Source organism: Corythoichthys intestinalis, chromosome 1 (genome assembly GCF_030265065.1).
Source record: "Corythoichthys intestinalis isolate RoL2023-P3 chromosome 1, ASM3026506v1, whole genome shotgun sequence".
NCBI classification, from domain to species: domain Eukaryota; kingdom Metazoa; phylum Chordata; class Actinopteri; order Syngnathiformes; family Syngnathidae; genus Corythoichthys; species Corythoichthys intestinalis.
In genome coordinates, this window is record NC_080395.1 from 38704978 (window position 1) to 38721821 (window position 16844).

Genomic DNA, 16844 nt, shown 5'->3' on the forward strand with positions numbered 1-16844 from the left:
TTCCGGGTACGCCAGCGGATTCTGGCGGTCTCCAAAAACCCGTGCACTCCGAAGAGAGCCCCTCACAATCCGCGCGGCAATGTCGTATGGGTCGTCCAGCTACGCTGTCATTGTCAGGAGGACACGTCCGCGGAGGAGTGCTGTTTAATTATAGCGTGGTTAATTAGAATTCTGGGGTTAAGCAAGATATAACTCTGAGACGACCAGGTTTGGCGTGTGGCGTGTGTTGCCATGGCAACACTTCTTGGTTCCAACATATCCACCTTTCGTAGTCTCGCTTAGCTGCGAACTTAGGTCGCACGTGATGAAGTTACTCTCGAAGTTACCCTGCTAAGCCAGAAAACTGGCTTCGTAGTATAGGCCACTGGAAAGTACTGCTGTGACTTGGTACCGTATACTCAGTGTCAAGTCCACTTTGAGGGTACGGCTGTACTTATTTCATCAAAATTCAGATAAGCTTTATGAACTCAAAAGGAGAAGTTGTTATGTTTACCTATGGTGAATTTTTCTCTAGTCAACACTGCTATCCATGAAACACTTTGGATGGTTGCTGCATGTGCAATCAATTCAAATTTTGATTCGCTTTGGGATTTTCAAAAATGGCCAAAGTTTTATAGTGCCTCCTCTTTTCATCAGTTCGCAATGGATCTGTCAGCCAGAGGGTAAAAAAGTACAAATAATTATCAATTGGATAAATTAATCTCGCTGACATCATTTAAAATTGAACAGTGTTATCAGTTCCAATTAGATATGTCAAAGTCTGTCTCAAAATAGGACAAGTGTCTCCTTTCTGAAATAAAATTATATACAAATTAGCTGCATGGTGCCACATCAAACCTAATCTCAGTCCTTTTATCTAGCGAGTTAATATTCCATTAATTGTAGATATAATTTTTAAGATGGAGGGAAAACACATCCCTGACCTCATTTTCCCTTTACTGTTATGAGTCTTTTAAATAACACGAGGTAATCCTGTATTTTGAATAATGCTGTGATTATACTATTTTGCAACAAATCTTCTTTGGGGATAATCAAAATTACTTTTCTTCATGATTAAACACATCTTGTAAAGATTTGAAGTGGGTTGCTGGGGAAGAAATGCTCCCTTGGACATGATCTGTTAAAGAAAGACAGTGTTGAAAAGGCCAGAGGAGATAATGTAAGTATTCAAAGAGAGGAAATGAGTGTGTATTAAGATGAATAACAATCATCTTTCGGCCGACCTCTCTTTTCTTTTCTTTGAATCTCATTGTCCCTTGTCCACCTTGACTTCTCTTACAAATGACTTGTTTCGTTAATACTTTGTAAAGACAGAGACAAATTATGCTATTGAATTGTACCCTTTTGTTACTTTATGATGGTCAATATCTTAATGTTTAATCTGGCATTATAAAGTGCTTCCTGGTTATTGCCCTTTTGTCCCATTATTCTCAGTTTTTTCTTTTGCTTTGCTTTGTATTGATTTAGTTTCATTGTTCCATTGATTACTTGGATTAAAATCAAAATTAAATCAATTAATTAAAAAATGGCGTTCAGTTTTTTTTTTTTTTTTTTTTTTTAATATATTGCTTGAATGTATTGTTTATTAACCCATTATTGTTTATTTGGTGTATTTTTAATAGTTAAACGATAGCAAAGATTTTTGCATGGGAAATAATTTTTACTTACCTTGTACATACTTAACATTTTTTTAAACTTTGAGCTACTTCTTGGGTACTGGTTAATATGTAAGGAGTACAACGGTGCAGTTAGACACACTCAGGTAGAGCCATTGTCAGTGCCAGGATTAGCAATCAGGTAGCATAGAATTAGATGTCAATATATCCACACTTACATGTGATTCACTTAATACTGGGTTCCACACCTCACTTTGCTCATTTGTGTACGCTCCACCTTGCCTAATCGCGTCGACTTTGACTTGCTTGCCCTCCTTTTTCTCCTCGGTTATCAGGCCCCCCCACATGGTGTCCACGAATAAGTGTAATTAGCTAATGATCTTTTCTGGTTTTTCATAGGGAGTAATTCATTTAAGTTTGTGAAATTGTAAAAAAGAAACACGCATGCATTCAACACAACTGCACAATACATGTCGGTATGCAAATACCATGTAGAACCCACGCTTCACTTGAGCTACAAACTATAGGTGTAGGTTAGCTTCCATACAACAGGACTTATTAACAAATTTCGTTGTAGCTTTGCCCCTTAAACACACATATACTTCATACTAACAGGTTGGCATAGATGTGAAACACTTACAGACGTATAGTTTCCAAAGTAGAAAGGTAACAGAAAGCACTCAACGGCATCAGTGTGATAGACAGGTTGTGCACTGTGCAAGTGAATGAACCTGTGTTCCAAAATGCCTCACATGATGGATGCAATGAATTTTTATGGCCACCAGGTGGTAGTAACGTACTGTAAAATGTCAACTGGCTCTTAACACTGGCGACTCTAGCCAGCACAATAAGTACCGTACTTGCCCGAATACAAGACAGTGTTTTTTGCATTGATATAAGACTGAAATAGTGGGCGTCGTCTTATATTCGGGGTCTAAACATTATACCCATTCACGACGCTAGATGGCGCCAGATATCATTGAAGCGAATGCTGAGCTTGAGGAGTAATGTTCTGTCATGATAGATCTCAGCTACTCTCAAGTTTAACCAGTTTGCATTATTTTATTGCAGTGCTTTTCCTTATTCAGATTTGTTTCAAGACTACAGTTACAGTTAGACCTCACTTTGATGTTTAATGCGGTTATTGCAATTTTGTTGTTTTATCACAATAGATTGGTTTATTTACATTTCTAAAACCAGAAGCATTCTTTTACGAATGTGATTGCACTTTAGTTTACATATTTAAATGTTCAGATATTAAGATTTGAATGAGGGAAAATAACATGCTTTTTCTCTCAATTATATTGTTATAATCATTTTTCAGATGTACTGTAATTATTTTCTGTACAAAAATTAATTTGGTGTTCAAAAAGTCTTTTTTCAAACTTGAGTCTTGAAAAAGAGGAGGTCGTCTTATAATCAGGGCCGTCTTATATTCGGGCCAATACAGTATATATATATTTTTTTATAAAAAATCCAATCCTTTTCACCCGATTCCGATCCTTTGAAAAATGGCCTGATTGGCCCAATTTCCGATAACTTGATGAGATCGAGACATCCCTAGTTTAGACCATAAGGAAACTTACGGCGTTATATTTGTGCCACGATTCTGAGCGAGCAATGATAGATTTTGAGCACAGAAAAATGGATTTCGAGCAGCTAATTGATGTACTTCCGCCAGATATCTGATTTGTTGGCTTTGTGGCACATTTGTAATGTGTGTGCCAAACTGAGCACGCAGAAAAAAAACGGTGAGCGCAGGGGTCGATAGATTGAGCGAGAGCGGGAGGGGGCAATTGAGGAGTTTGCTCAGTATATTTTTATGTGCTCAAAATCTATTATTGCTTGCTTAAAAGTCTTCAATTGCTAGCTCAATATGTTTTTCTGTGCTCAAAATCTATCATTGCTAGGTCAGAATTGTGGCACAAATATAACGCCTTAGACACTCAGATTCCTATTCTGTGTGTACTTTCATTAAGGACTATATAGTACATTGATCTGACAATATTAAATCAAAATAATGACTAGATAATTACTAACAATTTATTTATTATAACAGTAGTTGCCGATTAATTTTTATATTTGTGTGTTCTCTTGATTTGACATTATTTGTACAAAATATTGTTTTAAGAACTGAATCTCATAAGAAGTTATTACGGCAATAGTGGTCCAGTATGCCTTTCCAATATGCTCCTGGGGATGAACATTATTATCATTATTGTTCTTATATTTATTCCCTATAAGAATATATTTAAGATTTGGAAGAACAAATAGTTGACTTAAAATGTGTATAAAGTAACTTCAGGAAAAGAGAGGACACGAGGCACTGTGTGTAGTTGTAGGTGTGTACGTGTCAGTCACTGGATTCATCAGTATCAAGAAGATAATTATTTTGTTTAAGTCAGAGCCATGCTTGACTGCTCACAGGCGTAACTCATTAGGTGTCTAATCACTGTTGCCTTTTTTCCAATGAATCCGTATCAGTGTGTGCGTGCGCAAGTGTGGGGTATTCTACTATTACATATTTGGTCACTTTCATTCATGGATCATTTACTTCCTCAACGTCGTCACCAGTCAGAAAACATTAAGTCAAATTTTGTCTAATGCTGACTTTGAGGTCAATGACCAGAGAGAATATTTCAGTCTGATTCTACAGGATGATAAATGGCCAACTGAAGCTGACTTGTGCAATGCAAATACATGCATTACTCACAGAACTAGCCCGCATAGCAGTCATAAACTGTCACCCTAATTTGTCCTCGCTCATCCCAGAGACAGTTATTTTATATTTGACAGTTGACTTGCTAAATGATAGCATACAATATCCACAAATATTCTGTCGTTGTGTGCTTTTTTGTAGCGCATATCAGTGTTAGCAGCTGTTCTCTGTGATGACAATGAACAAAACATCACATAGACCTCGCCTCACTGATGAACCCCTTCAATCCTGAACATTTCTACAAAACAGAACCCTACCACCAAATAAACAAAATTGTTGCCGAAAAATAGATGCCTAATATACAGTGCTGACCAAATGTCATAACTGCAAAGAAACGTTTGAACAAATAGCAAATTTTGGCTCTTATTCTTATACAGTATAGACGTACTGTATTTATTATTAAGTTATTTGAAGGTTTTTTTTTTTTTTTTAAATAATATTGTGCCCTTTATGTTTTGGTTCCCATGATTTTTTATCAAGAGGACCCCCGTGACTAGCTGATTTAGGGCGTGTCCTGCCTTTTGGGAAAAATCAGCTGGGATGAGCTTACCATATTTTTCTGACTATAAATCGCACCAGAGTATAAGGCAAGGCAAGGCAAGCCAAATTTATTTATATAGCACAATTCAACACAAGGCAATTCAAAGTGCTTTACATCACATGAAGACCATAAAAATCACATTTAAATCAACACAACGTAAAAACCAAGACAAATGATCGCATTTAATCACAGAATAAAAATAAATAAATAAAAATAAAACAAAAATAAAAATAAAGCAAAAACTACTACTACTAATAATCATTGAAATCAGCAATGGAGATAAGCACAAGAGGAATAGAAGGCAGGTAGGTTGAAATATATAGACAGTTATGGCTATGCAGTGCCAAACAAAAGCGTTTTTAGCCCTGATTTAAAGGAGCTAACAGTTTGAGCATACTTCAGACGTTCGGATAACTTGTTCCAGAGGTGAGGAGCATAATAACTAAATGCTGCCTCACCCTGCTTGGTTCTTGTTCTTGGAACATGCAGAAGACCCGTTCCAGACGACCTTAGGGGTCTAGATGTCTCATAGGAACCTAACAAGTCAAGCATGTATTTTGGTCCAAGGCCATTAAGTGTTTTGTAGACGAGCAGTAGTATTTTATAGTCTATCCTTTGACTCACTGGAAGCCAGTGTAGCGATTTCAAAACCGGTGTAATGTGGTCCAGCTTCCTTGTATTTGTGAGGACTCTGGCTGCTGCATTCTGTACTAGCTGCAGCTTCCTGACTGATTTTTTATCAAGACCTGTAAATATACCGTTGCAGTAGTCCAATCTGCTGAAAATGAATGCATGCATAAGTTTTTCCATGTCTTGTTGAGTCAGTCGCACCAGACATAAAATGGCCAATGAAGAGGAAAAAAAACATATATGTCACACCGGAGTATAAGTCGCATTTTTGGGGGAAATTTACTTAATAAAATCCAACAAATAGAACAGATATGTCATCTTGAAAGGCAATTTAATATAAAAATACAGTAGAGAACAACATGCTGAATAAGTGTACAGTATGATAATGTTACATGATGCATGAACAAGGAAATACGAATATACTGTCCTCACCAGGACGCTACTGCTCAGTCCTGGCTATACAGCGAGCTAAACTCCCAAATGACGATGCTGGACGTCCATATAATTTGCTGACTTTATTTTGGCAGTCGTTATGACACTGTCATTTGAAGAGTGAAACTAAAAAAGGAAATAATACAAATCAATTCTGTACATATTTTATAAGCATAAACAATGAACGTAGGTTCGCAGCCGTGTTTCTCGCTCTTGCCCGCTCGCTCAGATGCTACTTAGTAGTCGGTCTTCTTCTGGCGTATGAGCGCTCTTATTCAAGTAAACAAGTGCGAGTGCGCCCCCACTTGGGTGTGAAGGTGCCACAAACTAAAGGCATGCATTTCAATATAAAAAAAAGTCAATAATACAATTGAACACACATTGCCAAAGGCAGAACGCAAACGTGGCCATAGCTATTAAGAGTTATTCAGATAACTATAGCATATAGAATATGCTAACAAGTTTGCCAAACCATCAGTGTCACTCCAAAACACCAAAATAACATTTGAAATGGTATCATAATGTGTTAATAATTTCAACATAAGTCGCTCCTGAGTATAAGTCGCACCCCCAGCCAAACTATGAAAAAAAAAAAAAAACTGCGACTTCAACTCCAAAAAATACGGTACTCACCTGCGGAACTAACAAAACGTGTGTGACTGAAAGTATGTCAGGCTGATATTCAGTTCCACAGTTATCATGACTTATTGAATCAGAGTTTCAGGCAACCCACACCTTGCCGTTGGCAGGAATAGGCTTATATGCTTTATCAAAATTGAACAGTGTCCAATCTTCATGGGAAAATAAGAGAGAACAATCCTTCCTGGATTCAACTAGAAGCAAGATTTGTGTTGATTTTTTCTCAATAATTTTTGTGAAACAAAACATCTTGTTTCTCAGTTTATAGTATTTCTTGGCTTCACTTTTATTTCCATCTGTTCTATTATGTAGAAGATATGTGTAGTGGAAGTGTGGGTCACATGCCATTAAGGGCACTAAGTGCCATCAGTACTTCCTCACCCCTATCAAGTGTGTAACGAGAGTGGCTGATTGGATGCAGTTTTATGAGCTGTGACTCGATGACAATTTTTGTAGCATCCCTCTTTAGTACATTTTTGAATGCATTTCCTTTAGTCCACTGTGGCAATTTATGTACACGAGTGAGACACAATCATTTCTGCAACACTGCATTTGAAACAACATGAAGTTCCACATCACTGTCACTCACCCCATTGACGGATCGGAATGCACAACACAGGTATGAGGTAAATAATAATTCCTGGTCTCATAATGGCATTCTCTAATAGTGCCCTAATTAGCAAATTATCTCAATTCAAGGCTTTTAGCTAGTCTCGCTTTTGAATGTCTTTTTCGTCTGACAGATCATAATTTACTGAATGAAGTCTGGTGACCTCATTCTCTCAGTAGCTTTTTATTTTCTTTTTGTTAACCATAATTTTATGTATCTCTGGTGTCAAGATGAAACCCACAATGTCCAAATATGTCCGTTCGTCTGTCTGTCTGTCCTAACATCTAGTTATTGCAGTTCCTCAAACACATTTTATACTCTTTATTTTTCAAACATTCCAGTCAACAACAGTCCACTGTCACTTTCGTTCATGGGACATCTGAGTATTACATGTGAAGTTCAGCCATTGGCATCAAACTGTTCTACTTATTATTTTATGTTGTAATTTTTTTTTTTTTTTTTTCATTTATCCCTTCATGCTACATCATTTTCAAAGATCACGACATAAGCGATTAAGAAAGTGCAGCATTTAGAATAAATGCTCTTGGGTTTCATGAAGTAATTCTGTTAATGTGCAGCTCAATAATGACCTTGACACATGTCATCTGTAAGTAAAGCAATCCCTTGTGGCAAAATCTCAAGTTAGTCAGTCAAACTTTCTCTTGTCTTTCATCTTTTGTCTCCGCTGAGGTGACATCCGCTGAATGCGCCAGCTTGACTGGTGACACTGGTCATCAATTATGAATGTCAATCACTGTGATTAGATTTTAATGGCATTACATTAAAGTACTCAGATTCACTCCATTCTGTCACATGCAAATTGCATTCAGAATCCTAACAGTTCTTTGAAACAGCTCTTTTATGTGTGTGTGTTTTTTTTTTATTATTGTTTTTCTTTAATTTAGGATTATTTATGTAATATGTAAGTATACCTAATTTTGCGTATGGAGAGTGTACACTATAACTTGATAGTTATTGAGAAATAGCATATTCCATCCACTGTGGATTACTTGTGATCCAGTCTTCTTACATGATTCACTAACATCCAAGTCATGTCCACACTGCTGATTAGTGATTGTGTAACTATTGTTGTCCTGATTGGACAACAATCTGTTGTGGTTCACCTCCTGAACCTTGGCCAGTGGCGAAATCTGAGCCGGCGAGATCCTAAGAAACAATTACTCCTGTGCTCTTGTAAACAAAAGCAATGAACGTGTTCAGTGCCTTTGCACACAACAGCACATTATCAAACATTTAACATAAGCAGTGTTTCTCCATGATGCTGGTTACTTTATTTCACATTGCTCACTGTAATTACAGCAGTTTCCACTGTAAATTTCTATGGCTACAAAACCAACTGTCAAGGGATTTTATACAGCTCTTTTAGGTTGGAATGAGTTGTAGTATCCAAATATAATTTGGGAAATTAATGCTCCTGAAGAAATACGATAAATTATATCAAAGGGGAGATTGATCTAGTTGTTATTTGTGTTGTTATTTTCATTTTCAATACAGCACTCATACAATACTTAGTATCAGGCAATTTTGATAATGTTTGAGTATGGCTCTGGCACTGGCTTTTTAAAGATTCTTGAAGCAGAAAAAAATAACAATAATAAAAGAGAAACAACACTAGGCACACGAACAAAATGCAAAAACACACCCATGAATCCTTGAAAAAATTTCTTGTGATCTCGTGCGACGTCTTGCAAGACTGCAATTCCAACTCTAAAGTTGTGTCACCGGATTGTACTACGAGACATTCAAATTTAGAGGTTTTTTGTACTAAAGGGTATATTTTAAAGTATTCACATATAATATATACTTTTTCATGCAGTATAAAGTTATTAAATATTAGAAGAGTGAACAGTGTTGCAAGATGTCACTTATATTCAAGGCTCCACATTTTTAATAAGTCCCAAAGCAAATAGTACTTTTAAAAGAGGGTCTTTCCTTTGACAGATAGGTCTGCGTTAGTTGCTATATGTGTATATCTGTGTTATAAAACCCTATTTTTTTATCTAGGTATAACAAGGTAACTCAAGGAAATGACTCACCCTGGCAGGCAATAGGCACAGTGATGGCACATGTTGCACAGACATTTGTCAGAGAACTGATGGTGGAGCAAATACATCGCGACCACACAGGGAAGACCAATGAGACAAAGGAAACCAAAACAGCAGATAACCAAACACGTTTATATTAGATCAAAACGTTGCAGAAGAGCACAACAAAAAAAACAAAAGGAGTGCATATTAGGTATCATAGGCTCTTTTTCTGCTTTGTGAGCTTACCCCAGGCGACCCTTAAGTTGAATGAACGTATATAACCATAGGTTTAGACTTCACAGTGTCTCTTAACCCATTTTAACTGAGTATTGAGCCGCCCTTAGCTGCTCTACTGCTCACTAATGACCTCAATGTAAAAACGCCTCACTTATCCTTTAAAAGGCATCCAAGTTGAAAGAGGAACACTTCTCTTCCATATGAGCTTGATCCTCTTTATTCAACACTTTAACATTGTAGCAATGGTACTGAAATATGCCATAGTTTATTATACTAAACAAACATTCACATATACGCTTCCCACTTTCTATTTAGATGAAGTTACTATTAAATCGTTTAGCTTTCTTCTCTGCTATTAAGTGAAAATGTGTTTTAATTCAGTCGTTCGGCTCAATTCACACTTCTCTGGCATTTCAAAATAATTGACTACTTTTTTTTCTGTCAATTGATATATTACTTTAATTGATCAAGCCATTTTGTTGTTTGTTTGTTTGTTTGTTTGTTTGTTTACGACAGTACCCTTATAAGAGTGGTAACAAGGAACTGCTTATCACTTATTGCAAGGCATGCATCATTTAAATGTCCATCCTAGGGGGATTTTCCCAAGCTATTGTCAATCTAAGAATTGCTCCATGTTTTTTGAAAGACAGAAAAGAAATAGAATAACCAATGTAATTTATACTAAACTGCTTTGTATTTTTTGCCATTGTCTTTGTGTTCTCAATTTTACTGGATACCTTCACTTCACCTCCATGTTCATTCATTCATCATCTGAACCGCTTTTCCTCACGAGGGTCTTGGGGGTGCTAGAGCCTATTTCAGCTAACAACGAGCAGGAGACAGGGTACACCCTGAACCAGTTGCCAGCCAGTTACAGAGACAGACAACCATTCACACACACACTCACACCTAAAGACAATATGGAGTGTTCAGTCAGCCTAATATGCATCGTTTGTGGATGTGGGAGGAAGCCGGAGTAACCAGAAAAACCTACACAGGCACGTGGAGAACATGCAAACTCCACACACGGAGTGTTTGACACTGGGATTGAACCAAGAAATCTCAGAACTGTTAGGCGGACATGCTAACCCACAGGCTTCATAATGGTGTTGATGGGACACGGGGAGCGAGGCCGATTAATAGGGGGCGTATCTCCGTCAGAGCTGACCGAGTGGAAACACAACAAAGAGCTTTTTACGTTGAAAATTCTTGTGAATAAATGCGCAAATCCCTCAATTTTATATGGACATGGACGTAAAACAGTCTCGATTCTTGGTTAAAAGCAAAAAACAAAAAAAAGGGCAGTTAGCATTTATTTTAAGTAAATACGTCGAATATGCTGCTTTTCTTTAAGTCACAGTGTGGCACCGCCTTATCACAACAAAGAGCTTTTCACGTTTAAATTCAGGTGAATAAATGCTTAAATCCCTGAATTATTTATAGATATGGAAGTAAAACAGTCTTGATTCTTGGTTAAAAGCAAAAAAAAAAAAAAAAAAAATGTGCAGGTAGAATTTATTTTAAGTAAATATGTCGAATGTGCTGCTCGTCTTCAAGTCACACTGTGGTGCCTCCTTACCACAACAAAGAGCTTTTTACGTTGAAATTCTTGTGAATAAATGCTTGAATCCCTGAATTCTTTATAAATATGGACATAAAACAGTCTTGGTTCTTGGTTAAAAGCAAAAAAACGTGCAGGTAGCATTTATTTTAAGTAAATACGTCGAATGTGCTGCTCGTCTTCAAGTTACACTGTGGCGCCACCTTACCACAATAAAGAGCTTTTCATATTGAAATTCTTGTGAAAAATGCTTAAATCCCTGAATTCTTTATAGATATGGATGTACCGTATTTTTCGGACTATAAGTTGCATTTTTTTCCCATATTTTGGCTGGGGGTGCGACTTATAATCAGGAGCGACTTATATATGAAATTATTAACACATTATGATATAATTTCACATCTTATTTTGGTGTTTTGGAGTGACACTGATGGTTTGGTAAACTTGTTAGCATGTTCTTTAAGCTATAGTTATCTAAATAACTCTTAATAGCTATGGCCACGTTCGCGTTCTGCCTTTGACAATGTGTGTTCAATTGTATTATTGACTTTTTATATTGAAATGCATGCTTTTAGATTGTGGCGCTTTCACGCCCACGTGGGGGCGCACTCGCACTTGTTTACTTGAAGAAGAGCGCTCACACGCCAGAAGACGACGGACAGCTACGAAGCTGTTAGTGAGTGGGCGAGTTAGCGAGAGAGAAACACGGCTGCGAACCTCTGTTCATTGTTTATGCTTTTATAATATCTCTACAGAGGCAACGCCTGTGTGTATCATCTTTTCTGTTGTTGTTGTGTGTTTTCCACCCGTGCCAGTTGTGTGGTTGTTTGAACGATGTGCTAATGCTAGCGAACGCATGCTAATTGTTTACGTCATTGCTGTAAGAGCACCTAATTATCATTTATTTACGTTGACGCAAACCTGTTTGGTATCGAGGAACAAATTGATTCAGCAAATTATACGGACGTCCAGCATCGTCATTTGGGAGTTCGCTGCGTAGCCAGGACCGAGTCGTAGCGTCCTGGTGAGGACAGTATATTCGCATTTTGTTGTTCATGTACTGTACACTGTACATTTATTCAGCATGTTGTTCTCTATTGTATTTTTATATTAAATTGCCTTTCAAGATGACATATCTGCTCTCTTTGTTGGATTTTATCAAGTAAATTTCCCCCAAAAATGCGACTTATACTCCGGTGCGACGTATATGTTTTTTTTTTCTCTTCGTTGGGCATTTTATGGCTGGTGCGACTTATACTCAGGTGCCAATTGTAGTCCGAAAAATTCAAGGTTAAAAGCAAAAAAAACCCAAAAAACATGTAGGTAGAATTTATTTTAAGTAAATATGTCGAAGGACGATTTTAGTCCGTAGCTGTTAATTTCTCCCACTGATTTTTTTTCACAACGTTTCAAAATGCATGCATGGTACGAAAAATATAATAATCACCTTGAACCCTCGAACAAATCACTCCTGAGACAGTCATTCCTGTTGGTATGCAGTACAGCTTTCTTTCTTTTTCAGTTAAATCCGGCGTTACATATGCTGCGTGCGTGTTTGTGAATAGCTCCTCTTTGTGTGGGCAGGCGCAGTATGTGCTTAATGTGACCAGTCAATAAAATTATGAAGTCTATGGCTAACCACTCTGCCCTTGTTCCACCGTTGTCTCCACGTCCTCTTTTGAATTCTTGCTTTCACTGTTCTGCTCCATTTCATGCTACTTTTTTTTAAGCTGACAAGTAATTGCTTCTAATCATTAAGATAAATTGTATGTCTTTGACTGCCTGTTATCGTCTCTCTTTCACCTGCATTCAAGGCTTTCCTCATTGTCAACTCGCCTTGAAATATACAAGTTCATTTTACAAGCTATTAAATCAGATATGTCACTCACCTAATTAGTGCAATGCTGGTCAGATAACATTTGTCAGTGTTATAAAAGCTGGTGGTGGCCTAAAATCGCCTCCTAATTTGATATGCAGGAAAGATACCAATTAGACTTTTTGCATTATCCTTGAGTGATTGTATGAATAATAAGCAAACAGGCAAACAGTAGGTCTTGTCGAATGAATGCTGACTGAGTTGAAGATTCTCATGACATTTTGCAATGTAATGGTTTGAGCAAAATTTGCTACCTGTTCGGCAGGCATTTGAATCAGTAAGCTGTACTTTAATACATAATGGTGGTCATTATGTGTCTTGGCTTTTGGGTAAAATATTGTGATCATGATATCATTGTGTGAATAGGAAATTTTATTATTTTCACCTTATTCCTTACTGCAAAATATAAATTGTTTATAGTTTCTAAACCAGATATTCCTAAAACCAAAAACAAAACAACAACAAAAAAAACCTTCCTGAAACTAAAGATAAAAGTATGCATGTGGAGCTTTTTTATAATAGCACCCATGTTTTGTTAGTTATGGTGTTATAATAACCCTCAAAGTTGTTTTGCATCTCAAATACATTATACGGAAAATACTAATGGCTGACTAAACATAGCCTGAGGCAGTAGCAGTCAGTCTTTTGTTAGAAAGCAATTCTTTTTCTTTCTCCCAATTATTAGACTTATCTAACTAAAATGCCAATTCATATATATATATATATATATATATATATATATATATATACACATATATTTATATTTAAAACACATTTTTCTTTTTAGTCCCTCTGAATGTTGATGTATTTTAGTAATGCATCTGAACATGGACCTGTTGTAACTGCAGCAAAGAACAAAAACAATGTAACCAATAAGGTATACAAAATTGGTATTGTAATTCAAATATCATTGTACTGAGTGTCTCTCTACTTTATCATTCTCACACATAATCACATGCCCATGCTTCACTGGAGTACTCTTTTCAACCAGAGTCTCTGGCTGAGACCAGTTCTGCTCTCTTTGAGGTTTCCTTAGCACAGCAGAAATGCTCCATCTTTCATGCTCTCACTTGTATGATTTACAGCTACTAAATAATTGACAACCAGCAAATAATGGAATACCAGTATTACAGCATTTTAGAGTGCATGGTAGATTGATGATCCAGTGCACTATGCATGCAACTGAAGCCTTGTGCCTGCAAGTAAAGCATTTAGCAGTCAATTTGTCTGGCTCAGACAGCAGGAGGTTGCACAATGAAGAGTGTGTAGCCTCCAGAATTCATTTTTGGAACTTTAAATGGATAAGAGAAGACGGCCAAATAAAAGCAAGTGCTTTGTCTCGTTCATCCTCGTTGTTCATTATGTTGGGTTACAAATGTTTCGCTGTCAATTCAATTGTATTAGCTCATTTCAATTAAATGAATGACGATTTTTACACTTTTATATTTCTTTCTGTCATCAGGGCAATATTAGGGTTATTAATGTTATTAATCTTTTCATTTGCTTTTGTTTTTCACCTTGCAACTGCTAACAGTTTATCTCCATTTCTCTAGGTTATAAAGCTGTCATTTGAAGAGTTTGATTTGGAACGAGGATATGATACACTCACAGTGGGCGATGGAGGGAAGATAGGAGATACCAGACGGGTACTTTACGTGTAAGTATTATTTAAACTGTAAATACTTCGAAACTTGATTGACAGGTAATTACGCAAATAAACTAAATTGAAAATAGTTACATGTACACAAAGGAAATAGCATGAAGAACATTTTATTGAGCCGGTTCACAAGTTGTCTGGCAAAAAGTAATGAAGGTGGGAAAAACTATTATTGTCAATAGTAGCAAAACACTGTAGTCATTTAACCATATATTTATTATTGTGTTTGTCAATAATGAAATGTCCTTATAACTGTCTACAAGCCATCTCTAAAAACTTCCATGGTTGATGTCAAAGTAAGATTTCAAATCTTACCTACAAACTGTTTTTTTTTTGTTTGTTTGTTTGTTTTTATTGTTTTGTTTTTTTCTTCAACTTGAGATTCTATGGCGGGGTGTCCAAACTGGTCCTAAGGGGCCACTGTCGTTTTTGCTCCAACCAATCGAGCACAGTTAACCATTGATGTCTGTGCTGAAACAGTATATCACTGCAATCAACTGATTACACTTGTAAAACACCAGATATGGCAAAAAGTGTCTTCTTGATTGGTTAGAATAGTTTGAGACCCCTGGCCTATGGTGTTCACATTGTTCATTATGTAAGAAGAAGTCACTGCTGGGGCAGGATAACTCAAAATTCCAGATTCCTTGGGGGCTATTCAACTTTAGAAATTGCAAAGAAAAATTAAATCGTGTTGGTCATGTGAGTGTTTAAGGGTGTATTCACACCAGGAAAGTCCAAAGTTTGTTTTCTTTGGTCCGCACTTAAAAACATTTTACTTTTTTGATGTGGTTCATTTTCACATTGCAATTTGAGCAAGCAACGCAGGATTTGACAACAAGCCTACGCATGTGCAAAAATCGTTCGATCATTGGATAAAACGGTCTGGGATGGATAATATGTTAAAATAAGTACAGTAAGTAAACAATCACAGCGCTAGTACTGCAAATGCCTCATAATAATTTGTTTTATCCAACTCTGGAGCATCTGCGGCTTTTGATGCCACGACATGTTCATTTTACAAGGACAGTAGACATTCCGCTCCTCATTGCTTCACGTTGAACCCAGAGTCATATTAGCCGATGTACTGCTAACCACAGACTGCGATGCTAAGCAAGCAACATTTCCTGGCTACGGAAGCCTGTCACGTGCAAATAGGTATGTGATGTGAGCTATAGTCTGGACCATGTAGTAGTTGCGTTAACACCTGCAGTGAAGAAAGTAAGTACACCCTATTTCTCCCACTTAGAAATCATGGAAGGGTCTGAAAATTTAATCCTAGGTGCATGTCCACTGTAAGAGGAATAGTCTAAAAAGAAAAATCCAGAAATCACATTGTATGATTTTTTTTTTTTTTTTTACCAATTTATTTGTGTAATACAGCTGCGAATAAGCATTTGAACAATTGAGAAAACAAATCTTAATATTTGGTACAATAGCCTTTTTTTTTTTTTTTTGCAATTACAGAGGTCAAACGTTTCCTGTAGTTTTTCACCAGGTTTGCAAACACTGCAGGAGGGATTTTGGCCATTTCCTACACACAGATCAGTCAGGTTTCTGGGCTGTCACTGAGAAACAGTTTGAGCTCCCTCCAAAGGTTTTCTATTGGGTTTAGGTCTGGGGATTGGCTATGCCATGCTAGAACCTTGATAGGCTTCTTACGGAGCCACTCCTTGTTTTTTTTCAGCTGTGTGCTTCTAGGCATCTTCTAGGTCTTCTGGCTGGAAGACCCAGCCAGGATCCATCTTCAATGATCGGACTGAGGGAAAGAGTTTGTTCCCCAAAATCTCACAATACAGGGCCCTAGTCATCCTCTCTTTAATACAGTGCACTAGAGCTGAAACGAATACTCGAGCAACTCGAGTAGCTCGAGTTTAAAAACTGATCCGAGTAATTTTATTCACCTCGAGTAATCGTTTAATTTTGACAGCTCTAAGCATCACGTTTTGCTCGGACTACTTTTAATGCGGGACAACGCGCTGATGTCACGTGCGTAGAGGAAGAAGCAATTAAAAAAAAAACTGCAGCCGACAGCCGCTACAAACGACACCGACGTTGCTAAAAACTAGCCCGGATGATGCTACGGTGGTAGTAGGTAGCGTCTGGTGCGTCTCATAGAGATGACATGTATGTTGAACTAGATTCGAAATGACAGTCAGCGGCGTTAGTAAACAGCCGCCATCTTAAAGCAGTAGCGTGCTAAGCGCTAATAAAGAGCGCTAAGCGCTAATAAATAAAATGTTACTGTCACTCGCTCACGTAACGTTAGCCCTGCGGA

General features: G+C 37.2%; 1 protein-coding gene across 2 annotated transcripts in view; it reads left to right on the forward strand.

Moving 5' to 3' along the window:
• The window catches only part of LOC130927696 (CUB and sushi domain-containing protein 1-like), a 687910-nt gene that overhangs the window by 446508 nt on the left and 224558 nt on the right, over positions 1 to 16844 (forward strand). For both annotated transcript variants that reach the window (XM_057853669.1, XM_057853670.1), the window contains exon 11: positions 14463 to 14566. In XM_057853669.1, coding sequence (XP_057709652.1) covers positions 14463 to 14566 — 104 coding nt within the window. The remainder of the gene's footprint in view (positions 1 to 14462; positions 14567 to 16844) is intronic.